Source organism: Coregonus clupeaformis, chromosome 18, assembly GCF_020615455.1.
Source record: "Coregonus clupeaformis isolate EN_2021a chromosome 18, ASM2061545v1, whole genome shotgun sequence".
NCBI classification, from domain to species: domain Eukaryota; kingdom Metazoa; phylum Chordata; class Actinopteri; order Salmoniformes; family Salmonidae; genus Coregonus; species Coregonus clupeaformis.
This window is the reverse complement of record NC_059209.1, coordinates 34,254,974-34,270,477: the sequence shown is the minus strand read 5'-3', so window position 1 is coordinate 34,270,477 and position 15,504 is coordinate 34,254,974. Positions and strand designations below refer to the sequence as shown.

Below are 15,504 nucleotides of genomic sequence, written 5' to 3'. Positions count from 1 at the left end.
ATGAGACACTTTAGTCATCACCTTTGTGCACAAAACATCCATTCAATTATTCAAATAATTGCGTATAGGCTGTGTGTGTTTAGGCTGTGCGGTGTATAAGGCTGTGGCGGTGTCATTGCTCTCCTAGTCATTTGTTTGAGGCTTTTGAGAGCCGTTTGAAAACCATGCTGTCCTGATTGTTTAGGGTGCTAGAAGGTATGTTTGTTTAATCAGTGTTTGTTTATTTATGTTTGATAATATTACAAATTATTGTGTCGAGTTATGTCACTGCAGTAATAACCTGTTTGGAGAGGCTTGCGGTCCAAGCAGTTAAAAGCACCCTCCCTTATAAGGTGATGAATTGTCTTAGTAAACTAATTTGTGTTTCTATTCAGTTTATTTGTCTGGTGCAGACAATCGAAACTGTGTAGAAATTATAATGGACCTACATTCATACAGTTTATTGACTGTGTCCAGCTCGCTAATAATAACTGAGATGAAAGGTAGACAGTCAGGGAGCATCGAAAATTCTAAAAAGGATGGATAGAGGACTATTTTTTGCTAATTTTGACTGTGAGGAAACTTTAAAATATGATCTATCACTTCAAAATCTACATACCAGACATTATCGGAATGACCCTATAGTGCGTGACCTTGTGTGCTGTGCCAGTGCAAGTGGGCCGTTGCCCAAGGAGAGAGAGCGCGACATGACAGACAGACTAACTAGATTCAAAACATTATTTGTAGCAGTCATCTACACTCTAAAAAATGCTGCGTTGTTTGAATGAACAACTGCTGGGTTGCAAGCATTGGGTCACTTAGTTGGGTTGTTTTCTTTAAAAAGAGCAAGGTTGGGTTGTTAATGCTGGGTTATTGATGTTGGGTTATTGAGATATGACCCAGTGGGTGGGTTAATTCTCCCACCAAATCCAGAAGATCAAAGTGATCCTGCACGCAATGAAGATTGTTTCAGCTGTGTAGCAAGTCTACCAGACAGTGCAGCCAGCACTGAGTGGAATTAGCTAGCTCAAACTCATTTTAAAATATTTATTGCATTTAAAATATATAAGGTTCCATTTTGACAAAAAGCCTTGTGTTTTTTTCTCCTCTGATTCAGAATCTACAGAGCTTTATTTTTTTTAAATGCCGCCATTCTAGTAAACTATGGATTGAAATTCATGAATGGTTGTGTATAAAATCTCCCAAATTACCCATGTTTAACTTTGATGATGTTAAATGGCGATATGCTTATCCTTGTAATTCTGATCACAACTATTTTATTAACATTATTATTCTCTTGGACAAATATTATATTCACAAATGTAAATGGGGTGGAGAAAATTGCTTATTTTGTAGTTTTTTTTCATTGAGCTGTTACAATGTAAGAAATCCCTCAAACTTGTGAAACTGAAAAAGTTTGATTTTTTTTTGTTTTTGAAGTCATGTCTCTGAATGTCTGTCAATGTCTTATCGCCTTGTCACATCTAAAGATGTCCTGAATTATTATTATCATAATTACATATTACATATCTCAGTCATTGACCATTTTTGATAATCTTAGCTAGCAAGCAAGCTAGCTAGCAAACAACCCCATGAATGCTAGCTCAAACACTAACATTTTCTAACATAGCTGGCGACTCTATTTTCCTGTGCTGTGTGTGGCTGTAGTAGGAAACATTTGAGGTTTTTGTTGAAGTTTGGCTAGCTATGTCAGTGTGTTACTGTGCGGTGCATTATTTCACATCAAGCCGCACTGCTTCTTGACACACTGCTTGCTTAACCCGGAAGCCAGCCACACCAATGTGTCGGAGGAAACACCGAACAACTGGCGACCGCGTCAGCCTGCATGCGCCTGGCCCACCACAGGAGTCGCTAGAGTGCGATGGGACAAGTACATCCCGGCCGGCCAAACCCTCCCCTAACCCGAACGACACTGGGCCAATTGTGCGCCGCCTCATGGGTCTCCCGGTCGGCTGCGACACAGCCCGGGATCGAACCTGGATCTGTAGTGGCCCCTCAAGCACTGCGATGCAGTGCCTTAGACCGCTGCGCCACTCGGGAGGTCCCTTGAAATGAAAGGAGTGTCTCCATTGTTCATCCAAGTTTAGGCTATCCATTTTGACTCTCCACTTAATCTGTGTGAATGTTATGTCTTTGTCCCCCACTGCCCAGATACTAGAGGCTGCATGGCCCTGAGAGTGCTTATCCCACCACCAGTGAATGCAGGTAGCTACATATTGAAATGAAAATAGTGTCTCAAATGTTCATCCACGTTTTTTCCATTTTGTCTGTCCCCTAAAACCTTGTTATGTCTTTGTCAACCAGGTACTAAAGATATGATCCTGAGAGTGTTTCTCCCACCACCAGTGTAATGAGTTGTAAAGAAGACTGCCCGCCCAAGCATTGATGTCATATTGTAGCATAAGTATACATGTGGAATATTGAATACTATTTAATATGTAATACTGTAAACCAGAGGTGGGAAGTAACTAATTACAAATACTCTCGTTACTGTGATTGAGTAGCTTTTCCAAGTACTTTTTGTATTTTTCAAAGTCAGTCATTTTACTTCTACTTGAGTCAAATGTAATTGAAGTAACAGTAATTCTACTTGAGTGGGATACTTCAGTACTCCTCCCACCCTTGCTGTGTACAGCTGCATCAAAATTGGGACCGAAAGAATGAAAAACAGCTTCTATCTCAAGGCCACCAGACTGTTAAAAATGCCATCACTAGCCGGCTTCCACCCGGTTACGCAACCCTGCACCTTAGAGGCTGCTGCCTTATATAAAGTACCAGTCAAAAGTTTGGACACACCTACTCATTCAATGGTTTTTCTTTATTTTTACTATTTTCTATATTGTAGCATAATAGTGAAGACATCAAAACTATGAAATAACACATATGGAATCATGTAGTAAGCAAAAAAGTGTTAAGTGGTTGAAAAACAAGTTTTAATGACTCCAACCTAAGTGTATGTAAACTTTCGACTTCAACTGTATGCTGAGCACTTGTTGGCTGCTTTTCCTTCCCTCTGCCGTCCGACTCATCCCAAACCATCTCAATTGGGTTGAGGTCGGGGGATTGTGGAGGCTAGGCCATCTGATGCAGCACTCCATCACTCTCCTTCTTGGTATAATAGCCCTTACACAGCCTGGAGGTGTGTTGGGTCATTGTCCTGTTGAAAAACAAATGATAGTCCCACTAAGCCCAAACCAGATGGGATGGCGTATCGCTGCAGAATGCTGTGGTAGCCATGCTGGTTGTGTGCCTTGAATTCTAAATAAATCACAGACAGTGTCACCAGCAAAGCACCCCCACACCATAACACCTCCTCCTCCATGCTTTACGGTGGGAATTACACATACGGAGATCATCCGTTCACCCACACCGCGTCTCACAAAGACACGGCGGTTTGAACCAACAATCTCCAATTTGGACTCCAGACCAAAGGACAAATTTCCACCAGCCTAATGTCCATTGCTCATGTTTCTTGGCCCAAGCAGGTCTCTTCTTCTTATTGGTGTCCTTTAGTAGTGGTTTCTTTGGAGCAAATCAACCATGAAGGCGTGATTCACACAATCCCCTCTGAACAGTTGATGTTGAGATGTGTCTGTGACTTGACCTCTGAAGCATTTATTTGGGCTGCAATTTCTGAGGCTGGTAACTCTAATGAACTTATCCTCTGCAGCAGCGGTAACTCTGGGTCTTCCATTCCTGTGGCGGTCCTCATGAGAGCCAGTTTCATCATAGCGCTTCATGGTTTTTGCGACTGCACTTTAAGAAACTTTCAAAGTTCTTGAAATGTTCCGTAGTGACTGACCTTCATGTCTTAAAGTAATGATAGACTGTCGTTTCTCTTTGCCCATAATATGGACTTGGTCTTTTACCAAATAGGGCTATCTTCTATCTTCTGTATACCAACCCTACCTTGTCACAACACAACTGATTGGCTCAAACGCATTAAGAAGGAAAGAAATTCCACAAATTAACTTTTAAGAAGGCACACCTGTTAATTAAAATGCATTCCAGGTGACTACCTCATGAAGCTGGTTGAGAGAATGCCAAGAGTGTGCAAAGCTGTCATCAAGGCAAAGGGTGGCTATTTGAAGAATCTCAAATATAAAATATATGTTGATTTGTTTAACACTTTTTTGGTTACTAAATGATTCCATATGTGTTATTTCATAGTTTTGATGTCTTCACTATTATTCTACAATGTAGAAAATAGTAAAAATAAAGAAAAACCGTTGAATGAGTAGGTGTGTCCAAACTTTTGACTGGTAGTGTACATGGACTTGGAATCACTGGCCACTTTAATAATGGAACACTAGTCACTTTAAAAATGTTTACATACTGCTTTACTCATCTCATATGTATACAGTGCCTTGCAAAAGTATTCATCCCCCTTGGCGTTTTTCCTATTTTGTTGCATTACAACCTGTAATTTAAATTGATTTTTATTTGGATTTCATGTAATGGACATACACAAAATAGTCCAAATTGGTGAAGTGAAATTCAAAAAATAACTTGTTCCAAAAAATTCAAAAAATAAATAACGGAAACGTGGTGCGTGGTGCGTGTATACAGTGGGGAGAACAAGTATTTGATACACTGCCGATTTTGCAGGTTTTCCTACTTACAAAGCATGTAGAGGTCTGTAAATTTTATCATAGGTACACTTCAACTGTGAGAGACGGAATCTAAAACAAAAGTCCAGAAAATCACATTGTATGATTTTTAAGTAATTCATTTGCATTTTATTGCATGACATAAGTATTTGATCACCTACCAACCAGTAAGAATTCCGGCTCTCACAGACCTGTTAGTTTTTCTTTAAGAAGCCCTCCTGTTCTCCACTCATTACCTGTATTAACTGCACCTGTTTGAACTCGTTACCTGTATAAAAGACACCTGTCCACACACTCAATCAAACAGACTCCAACCTCTCCACAATGGCCAAGACCAGAGAGCTGTGTAAGGACATCAGGGATAAAATTGTAGACCTGCACAAGGCTGGGATGGGCTACAGGACAATAGGCAAGCAGCTTGGTGAGAAGGCAACAACTGTTGGCGCAATTATTAGAAAATGGAAGAAGTTCAAGATGACGGTCAATCAACCTCGGTCTGGGGCTCCATGCAAGATCTCACCTCGTGGGGCATCAATGATCATGAGGAAGGTGAGGGATCAGCCCAGAATTACACGGCAGGACCTGGTCAATGACCTGAAGAGAGCTGGGACCACAGTCTCAAAGAAAACCATTAGTAACACACTACGCCGTCATGGATTAAAATCCTGCAGCGCACGCAAGGTCCCCCCTGCTCAAGCCAGCGCATGTCCAGGCCCGTCTGAAGTTTGCCAATGACCATCTGGATGATCCAGAGGAGGAATGGGAGAAGGTCATGTGGTCTGATGAGACAAAAATATAGCTTTTTGGTCTAAACTCCACTCGCCGTGTTTGGAGGAAGAAGAAGGATGAGTACAACCCCAAGAACACCATCCCAACTGTGAAGCATGGAGGTGGAAACATCATTATTTGGGGATGCTTTTCTGCAAAGGGGACAGGACGACTGCACCGTATTAAGGGGAGGATGGATGGGGCCATGTATCGTGAGATCTTGGCCAACAACCTCCTTCCCTCAGTAAGAGCATTGAAGATGGGTCGTCGCTGGGTCTTCCAGCATGACAACGACCCGAAACACACAGCCAGGGCAACTAAGGAGTGGCTCCGTAAGAAGCATCTCAAGGTCCTGGAGTGGCCTAGCCAGTCTCCAGACCTAAACCCAATAGAAAATCTTTGGAGGGAGCTGAAAGTCCGTATTGCCCAGCGACAGCCCCGAAACCTGAAGGATCTGGAGAAGGTCTGTATGGAGGAGTGGGCCAAAATCCCTGCTGCAGTGTGTGCAAACCTGGTCAAGACCTACAGGAAACGTATGATCTCTGTAATTGCAAACAAAGGTCTCTCACAGTTGAAGTGTACCTATGATAAAAATTACAGACCTCTACATGCTTTGTAAGTAGGAAAACCTGCAAAATCGGCAGTGTATCAAATACTTGTTCTCCCCACTGTATGTATTCACCCCCTTTGCTATGAAGCCCCTAAATAAGATCTGGTGCAACCAATTACCTTCAGAAGTCACATAATTAGTTAAATAAAGTCCACCTGTGTGCAATCTAAGTGTCACATGATCTCAGTATATATACACCTGTTCTGAAAGGCCCCAGAGTCTGCAACACCACTAAGCAAGGGGCACCACCAAGCAAGCGGCACCATGAAGACCAAGGAGCGCTCCAAACAGGTCAGGGACAAAGTTGTGGAGAAGTACAGATCAGGGTTGAGTTATAAAAAAATATCCGAAACTTTGAACATCCCACGGAGCACCATTAAATCCATTATTAAAAATGGAAAGAATATGGCACCACAACAAACCGGCCAAGAGAGGGCCGCCCACCAAAACTCACGGACCAGGCAAGGAGGGCATTAATCAGAGAGGCAACAAAGTGACCAAAGATAACCCTGAAGGAGCTGCAAAGCTCCACAGCGGAGATTGGAGTATCTGTCCATAGGACCACTTTAAGCCGTACACTCCACAGAGCTGGGCTTTACGGAAGAGTGGCCAGAAAAAAGCCTTTGCTTAAAGAAAAAAATAAGCAAACACGTTGCGTGTTCGCCAAAAGGCACGTGGGAGACTCCCCAAACATATGGAAGAAGGTACTCTGGTCAGATGAGACTAAAATTGAGCTTTTTGGCCATCAAGGAAAATGCTATGTCTGGCGCAAACCCAACACCTCAAGAACACCAGCGGAACCCATCAAACTTGAAGGAGCTGGTGCAGTTTTGCCTTGAAGAATGGGCAAAAATCCCAGTGGCTAGATGTGCCAAGCTTATAGAGAAATACCCCAAGAGACTTGCAGCTGTAATTAATGCAAAAGGTGGCTCTACAAAGTATTTACTTTTGGGGGGGGGGTGAATAGTTATGCACGCTCAAGCTTTCTTTTTTGTCTTATTTCTTGTTTGTTTCGCAATAAAAAATATTTTGCATCTTCAAAGTGGTAGGCATATTGTGTAAATCAAATGTTACAAACCCCCAAAAAATCAATTTTAATTCCAGGTTGTAAGGCAACAAAATAGGAAAAATGCCAAGGTGGGTAAATACTTTCGCAAGGTCCTCTGTAGTTCAGCTGGTAGAGCACGGCGCTTGTAACGCCAAGGTAGTGGGTTCGATCCCCGGGACCACCCATACACAAAAATGTATGCACGCATGACTGTAAGTCGCTTTGGATAAAAGCGTCTGCTAAATGGCATATTATTATTCTATTCTACTGTATTCTTAATTCCATTATTTTACTTAGATACTACTGCACTGTTGGAGCTAGGAACACAAGCATTTCGCTACACCCGCAATAACATCTGCTAAATATGTGTTTGTGACCAATAAAATTTGATTTGATTAGAATAGACTGTATAGGACTATAGCATGTTCTGAGCAATAAAAAGAAAGGCCACAATTTGTCTGTGCATGCGCAGGCTTGTGCAAGAGGGTGTGATGAATGTCTTGATTATTGTTCAACATTTTATAATCATATTCTCTGATCCCCAGGCTGGAACCAATATGGCTGAATATCTCCGCCAGGTGAACAAGAGACCCAAACCCTTCGTTCTGACTCTCGGAGACAATCGCTTCTACTCACTGGCATTCACCATCATGAATGGGCAGACTCTGGAACAGGAGACATTATGTTTCATTGTTTTGAATAAATTGATGTTTGAAAATGGATACCTGGTTGGGTAAAATGTTTACTTTTCTTCAGCCCCGTTCCTCAGCTTTAATTGGCTGCTGGGATTTTTAAAAAGATGGATTGTGCATCTAAAGTTTTTGTTTATTTGTGTGTTTGTTTTGCCTGATTTCATTTTGTAACTGAAATTAATATCTGAAAATAAACATTTTGTATTTTCTATACAATTTGGACATGATTGGCCATTTGTCATTTTAAGAATTTCATAGACTGTGTAGTAGCGTTATAACATTGATTGTTATTGTTAGAAGTATTTGTACCTTTAGAAAATTAACAGATTCTGTAAATAAGAGGTGGAGAAAAATTTCCCAGCAAAAAAAGTTAAAAGCAACCCACTTTTGGGGTAAATCTAGTAACCCAACGTGTTAGGTCATTCACGTAACCCAACAGTGCGGGGTCAAAATAACCCAGCGCTGGGTATGTACTATAGTGACCCAGCTGGGTATGTACTATAGTGAGCCAGCGCTGGGTATGTACTATAGTGACCCAGCTGGGTATGTACTATAGTGACCCAGCTGGGTATGTACTATAGTGACCCATCGCTGGGTATGTACTATAGTGACCCAGCTGGGTATGTACTATAGTGACCCAGCTGGGTATGTACTATAGTGACCCAGCTGGGTATGTACTATAGTGACCCAGCGCTGGGTATGTACTATAGTGACCCAGCTGGGTATGTACTATAGTGACCCAGCTGGGTATGTACTATAGTGACCCAGCTGGGTATGTACTATAGTGACCCAGCGCTGGGTATGTACTATAGTGACCCAGCGCTGGGTATGTACTATAGTGACCCAGCTGGGTATGTACTATAGTGACCCAGCTGGGTATGTACTATAGTGACCCAGCTGGGTATGTACTATAGTGACCCAGCGCTGGGTATGTACTATAGTGACCCAGCTGGGTATGTACTATAGTGACCCAGCTGGGTATGTACTATAGTGACCCAGCGCTGGGTATGTACTATAGTGACCCAGCTGGGTATGTACTATAGTGACCCAGCGCTGGGTATGTACTATAGTGACCCAGCTGGGTATGTACTATAGTGACCCAGCGCTGGGTATGTACTATAGTGACCCAGCGCTGGGTATGTACTATAGTGACCCAGCTGGGTATGTACTATAGTGACCCAGCGCTGGGTATGTACTATAGTGACCCAGCTGGGTATGTACTATAGTGACCCAGCGCTGGGTATGTACTATAGTGACCCAGCTGGGTATGTACTATAGTGACCCAGCGCTGGGTATGTACTATAGTGACCCAGCGCTGGGTATGTACTATAGTGACCCAGCTGGGTATGTACTATAGTGACCCAGCTGGGTATGTACTATAGTGACCCAGCGCTGGGTATGTACTATAGTGACCCAGCGCTGGGTATGTACTATAGTGACCCAGCTGGGTATGTACTATAGTGACCCAGCGCTGGGTATGTACTATAGTGACCCAGCTGGGTATGTACTATAGTGACCCAGCGCTGGGTATGTACTATAGTGACCCAGCTGGGTATGTACTATAGTGACCCAGCTGGGTATGTACTATAGTGACCCAGCTGGGTATGTACTATAGTGACCCAGCTGGGTATGTACTATAGTGACCCAGCTGGGTATGTACTATAGTGACCCAGCTGGGTATGTACTATAGTGACCCAGCTGGGTATGTACTATAGTGACCCAGCGCTGGGTATGTACTATAGTGACCCAGCTGGGTATGTACTATAGTGACCCAGCGCTGGGTATGTACTATAGTGACCCAGCTGGGTATGTACTATAGTGACCCAGCTGGGTATGTACTATAGTGACCCAGCGCTGGGTTACAGAAATGACACAAATTGGGTCGTTATTGACTCATCTCTGTTTTGGTGTAGTTAACTATAGCTAACTAAGCATTAATGTTGTTCTTGCCTTTCCACTGGCCTAAATACATCTGCACTGTTGGAAAGCTGGGATTCCCCTCTATTAAACAATGGCTGTGTAATTGCAACAACTTTGAAAATATTGACAAATAACTTGCTGTGCATAGATCTTCCCCGAAACATGAATGTTTTAACCTTATATATAAACACGTCTAGTTAGCAACCTCGCTTTGAAGTAGCCCACCTTATCCATTTGATCCCTGATTCATTGAATGAGGGAATCATTTTATAAAGATACAAGTATTTGGTTGTAATGTTGCAATATTTTAGATCAAGGGTGGCAACCGTCCTCCAGGATAGCTACTGGGTGTGCAGGCTTTTGTACAAGCCCTGGTCTAACCACATTGTAGCCTGAAGATCAGCTCAACAGGACCTTGATAACCAGACTTGGGTGTTTCAGGGCTGGATCAAACGCCACGTCTGCACACCCAGCAGCTCCCCAGATGGAGGGTTGACCACATGTTGACAACATGTGACTAACAGTGCAGTTCTTCTTTGTGGGGGGTTAAGTGCCTTGATCAAGGGCACAACGGCAGGAGATGGTAGGCCTACAGCCTTCCAGTGTCAATAATACTTACTTTTTCATGTAGGCTATAATAATAGTCATGGAAATGTGGTTAAAAGTCATGGAGAAGTCATGGAAAATGTGTATGAACCCTTAACAGTAAATAATCAGAGGTCTCTACAGCATAATGTCATTTATGAATTTCGGTGAACATAGTCTAATGGACCGACATGGAAAGACAGCTCCTGCACTTTCATCCCAAGTCAAGCACTGAGAGCATTAGCCTATTTATTTCTGCAACAACACACTCATCACAACTTGTAAGCATGCTAGTTACAGTGCCTCCTAAATATATTATTGAAATCAGGAACGGAGGGTAGGCTATCAGCTGACCATTGATATTGATGATTGATGTAAATCTACTAGTTGGCTAGCTCGATTTCTTTTAGTGATTTACTTCAAGTGCTTAATTTGTAAATCGGGAGGTGTCGGAACAACAAGTGAGCGCTAGAGTGGAGTGACCTGGGGAGCTTTGAGGTACCGGAACGCATGAGAAAAGAAAAAGATCACCTTTATAATAAAGCGCTGCATGCATATCATCACATTTGCTAGTGGCATAGAGCAGTAGAATAGAGGCACTTAACGAAGATGCACACATGGAGAACATTTTTAGTGGCCTAGGGTCCGGGAAAAATCTGGACTTTTATAAATGCATTTCATGAAATTCTACTTCATTTTACATGATTGGAGACTTTCGCAGAATCTTTTTTAATACCGCAAATGATCGAAATGGCAGGCTACTTTGACACTGACAAACAGAAAATCTGAGATCAATAAAAACGACCTTGTCTTGAATCCATCACTAGCCTAGGCCTAGGTGTGAGGAGACACATATTGTAAGCTACAATATGAGGAGGAAATTATAGTCCTAAAAATGCTTTCCAGTTTCACTGACTCGCCCAATGATGCGCAACTCACTTGCTGGTGATGGCCGATGCGCTCATGCCAAAAGCCTATCTCTCTATTTCTCTTTTGTAAAATAATATTTGGAAATTGTTCAAATATTATGGTAGCCTACAGCATAGTCTTCTCTTTTCAGTAGGAGCAATTTGCTTTACAACCTGTTTTTTCCCTCGATTGTATTTGAAATATTGCGAGAGGCCTGTCTTGTCTGATTGCTGCTTTTTCCACTGTAGGCTATTCCTTGTTATTGGGCTACAATCCACAGCTAGGCTATTTTTTTTTTAAAGAAGCGATTGATCCTCTGTGGCTAAATGATAGCCCTTCTCATGGTGTAGCAGGCTATTCTGAATGATTTCATTTCTTTCTGAACAGACAGCAGTAATTCTATAACTTTGGCAAATGTATTTGAATTTATCAGGGGTGCTGCAGTTCCTTCAGAATCCATCGCGCGGCTGTGATTCTATAAGGAAATACATGATGAAGTGCAACGCTGGAGAGATGAGAGTTACAGGCTCATGTCTATCAGAGCAGCGAGGGATCATAGTAAGCGAATCTCATTCTAGCTATGTAATAGATACTGACGCGCTTCTCACACAGCCACCACCACGCGTTGGTCTCAAACATAGGTTACAATGTTGCGCAAACCATAAACCCGGTCCCGCCCAACCCAAAACTACTCTTAGAATATTAGGCCCGGGCTGAAAATCTACTTTTTCACATAACGTTTTTTTGTGGGGGCAAGAGAATTGAGCATTGATCTATTTTGTGAAAAGTGAAAATAATTGTTCATGCCACGAAAGGTACCGGATCCGGCCAAATAGGTTCCGGAACAAAACAGTCCAAAACCGAGCCTGAACAGGATCCGGCTCAAATTAGCAGTTCTCTCTGTCTTTCTGCCTTTCTCTGCTGCGCGTGTCAGCCAACCAGACCGAATATTGATGATGGTGTAGGCTAAATCAAGTGTTAATCAAATGTTATGCTTTTGTAGCAGCACTGTTGATATTTAAACTAGGTAACTAGTTACACACACTCGACCGGTGACCGCATCTCTCAAGCCATGCATGTTTGGATACCGGGCGCGCGAAATCTTCATACAGGGCACGCGCAGACTTGGAAAACGCAACCGGGCGAGCGCAAATTCAGTACAGGGCAGATCAACAGGCGCAACCAACGGGGGTGGCGAACTTGACGACGACTTGCGGGCAGTGTGTTCCGAACATCAATGACAAAAAATCTATACAGAAATATATTTTCTGGGGAAATTAAACAACCACCCAACAGGGCACGTTGGAGACTGGAACGGCAAAGGGGCGTGTAGAGCACTATCTGTGCACGTGCCTGCACCCTGGTCTTTGGCTAACTGTTTTATTTGTCAATGTTTTTGGTCAGTTGTGAACTCGGTCAGTAGCACTTTACTAGTCTGTAGCACTTTAGAAAGTGACAGAGCCGTCAAGTGAAAGGAACTGAGATATTTGTGTACTCGTGCCAATACATTTTACTGTAATCCTATTTCAAACAAGCAAACCTAAACCTGAAATATTTAATGCACACGGCTTTTTTGTATTTATTTTTTTATCTGCCTCGCGACTGTTTCCGTATAAATTGTCATAGAACCTGTGATTTGAAGTTACATTATGATATGTGTGGTCCTCTGTAGCTCAGTTGGTAGAGCATGGCGCTTGTAACGTCAGGGTAGTGGGTTCGATCCCCGGGACCACCCATACACAAAAAATGTATGCACGCATGACTGTAAGTCGCTTTGGATAAAAGCGTCTGCTAAATGGCATATTATTATTATAATATGCTTTTTTTTTTAAACACAACAAAAAAATAGAAAATATATATAACATCTTATCATTTTTATTTTTATTAAAACAGTACTCTATATATTGCTGCATACATCTGTAAACAAACAGATACATTGTTTAATCATGTTCCTTTTGCTCTTTTACCAGACTAACTTTTGAACTGTAAACTGGTGACATCATGAGAAGGCACAACACTGGAAGCAGCAGGTAGCTGAGCTAAAAGGGACTTTTTTGACCAGCATCCCATTGACAGCCCGACTAGCCAAAATCTAAAACTGACCCATACCTTAACTCTGACCTTTACCTTTTCTGAAATTAAATATTCGTTTGCACGTCAGCCAAGTCCCTTAGTTCACGTGTCAAACTCATTCCACGGAGGGTCGAGTGTCTGCGGGTTTTCGCTCTTCCCCTGTACTTGATTGATGAATTGAGGTCACTGATTAGTAAGGAACTCCCCTCACCTGGTGGTCTAGGTCTTAATTGAAAGAAAAAAATTAAAACCAGCAGACACTAGGCCCTCCATGGAATGAGTTTGACACCACTGCCTTAGTTCTATTTACTTTGACTGTCAATCAGACAGGAATACTGATTTGGTCACACAATTCCCCTGACAAGTGGTCAAGGTTCTATTAAAACAAATAATGTGTGAATTTAATTCAACGTTTATTTGTAGAGCATCATTTACATACTAAATTTAAGCAGAACATAGCCCTACGTAGGAAAACATGTTATGGAAGAGAAAAGTTAGAAACCCGAGGAAGAGAGAAGAGTAGCCTATCCCAGTAGACGTTGTTATATGAATCTCCGGTATCTTGTGACTTCAGACCTAAAGCTGGACACAAATCCTTTGTCACAGTGAGGAGTTAGATATCATTACAATGCATAGTGTGAATGTTAGATACACATTCGATATACAGGTGGGTCAGTGCTTGTCAAGTTTGGTCGAATATTTACTATTGTATTTGTACACAGACTATTCATGTATAATTTTTTGACAGACAACAAATCTCCCACCACTAGGTGTCAGACATGAACTGTGCAGTAGAAACGTTGAGTTTTAAAACAATATGAACAACTAAAGACCCTTTTGGACAAGTCATCCAACAAGTTATTTCCGCACTGACAATACATACATCGAAGTGAGTATGAAGAAATTGACATACATCCAGAAAATTTGATTTCTTATGTTTGGGTGATCAGAACATATTGAATACTTTTCTACTAAAAAAGTTTTGACTGTACAATGGTCTGTAAGCCTACATTATATCCTACCTTGTACAAGAAGAAGAAACAGTTGGGGAAAAACTAATGACTGTCACTGAGCATGGCTCTACTCTAGGTCAATTGTCTTGCTGGAGTTACTCACACACACAAGCTCTCACCATTGTCCCCACCCAGTCTTCTATCACACACAGTCACACAGCCACTCCAGTGTTTCCCTCAGTACTCGATCTCGTTGAAGTTTTCTGAGAAGCCGGAGTATGGAATAGTGTCTCCAGCATCTAGAAGAGAAATTGGAAATATGAACACGCATCCACAGGAGGTTGGTGGCACCTTAATTGGGGAGGACGGGCTCATGGTAATGGCTGGAGCGGAATTGGTGGAATGGTATCAAATACATCAAACACATTGGTTTCTATGTGTTTGATGCCATTCCATTTGCTCCGTTCCAGACATTATTATGAGCCGTTCTCCCCTCAGCAGCCTCCTGTCCATGCATCTGTGAAACAATCTCATGTTGGAAGGGAAAGGAATCGAGAACAGTGTCTATCATGGTTGGGGTCAATTCCACAAATTCTATTCTAATTAAATTCTCTCTCCCTGTAAATTCTATTCTAATTCAATTATCTCTCCCTGTAAATTCTATTCTAATTCAATTCAAATTCCAGGTCAGTCTTTGAATTCAGAGATAATTAAATTCCTCTTAATTCCAATGTTAGGTCAATTCGAATAATTCAATTCCCAATTCAATATTATCCCCAACAATTCCACAAATTCCAATTTGAATTCAATTCCTTCAGGCTTTCAGGCTGTTCAGACAACCTAGCTATCCTGGAAATATAGGAATACAGTTTGAAATGATTAAAAACCAATCCTACAGTAAATTTTTTTAAATACTATGTTCATTAATTCCATTAACTGGGACATGTACAAATATTTTATTTAATTCAACGTAAATTCTCCACTTCATGAGTGAATTCAAAAAATTGAATTGGAATTTCAAATTAAATTGGAATTCACCCCAACCCTGGTGTTCTATTCCTATTTCTATCTATAGAGAACTGTATTTTCTATAACTGATAAGTCTGTCTATAGAGAACTGTATTTTCTATACCTTATAAGTCTATGTATAGAGAACTGTATTTTCTATACCTGATAAGTCTATGTATAGAGAACTGTATTTTCTATACCTGATAAGTCTATATATAGAGAACTGTATTTTCTATACCTGATAAGTCTATCTATAGAGAACTGTATTTTCTATACCTGATAAGTCTATGTATAGAGAACTGTATTTTCTATACCTGATAAGTCTATG

At 41.5% G+C, this 15,504-nt stretch overlaps 1 protein-coding gene across 1 annotated transcript in view; it reads right to left on the bottom strand.

Moving 5' to 3' along the window:
• Positions 1 to 13,611: 13,611 nt before the first annotated feature.
• The window catches only part of LOC121530721 (MAM domain-containing protein 2), a 33,823-nt gene continuing 31,930 nt past the window's right edge, over positions 13,612 to 15,504 (bottom strand). Inside the window, exon 14 of the mRNA XM_041835913.2 lies at positions 13,612 to 14,467. Within this exon, the coding sequence (XP_041691847.1) occupies positions 14,406 to 14,467 (62 nt within the window). The 3' untranslated portion in view covers positions 13,612 to 14,405. The remainder of the gene's footprint in view (positions 14,468 to 15,504) is intronic.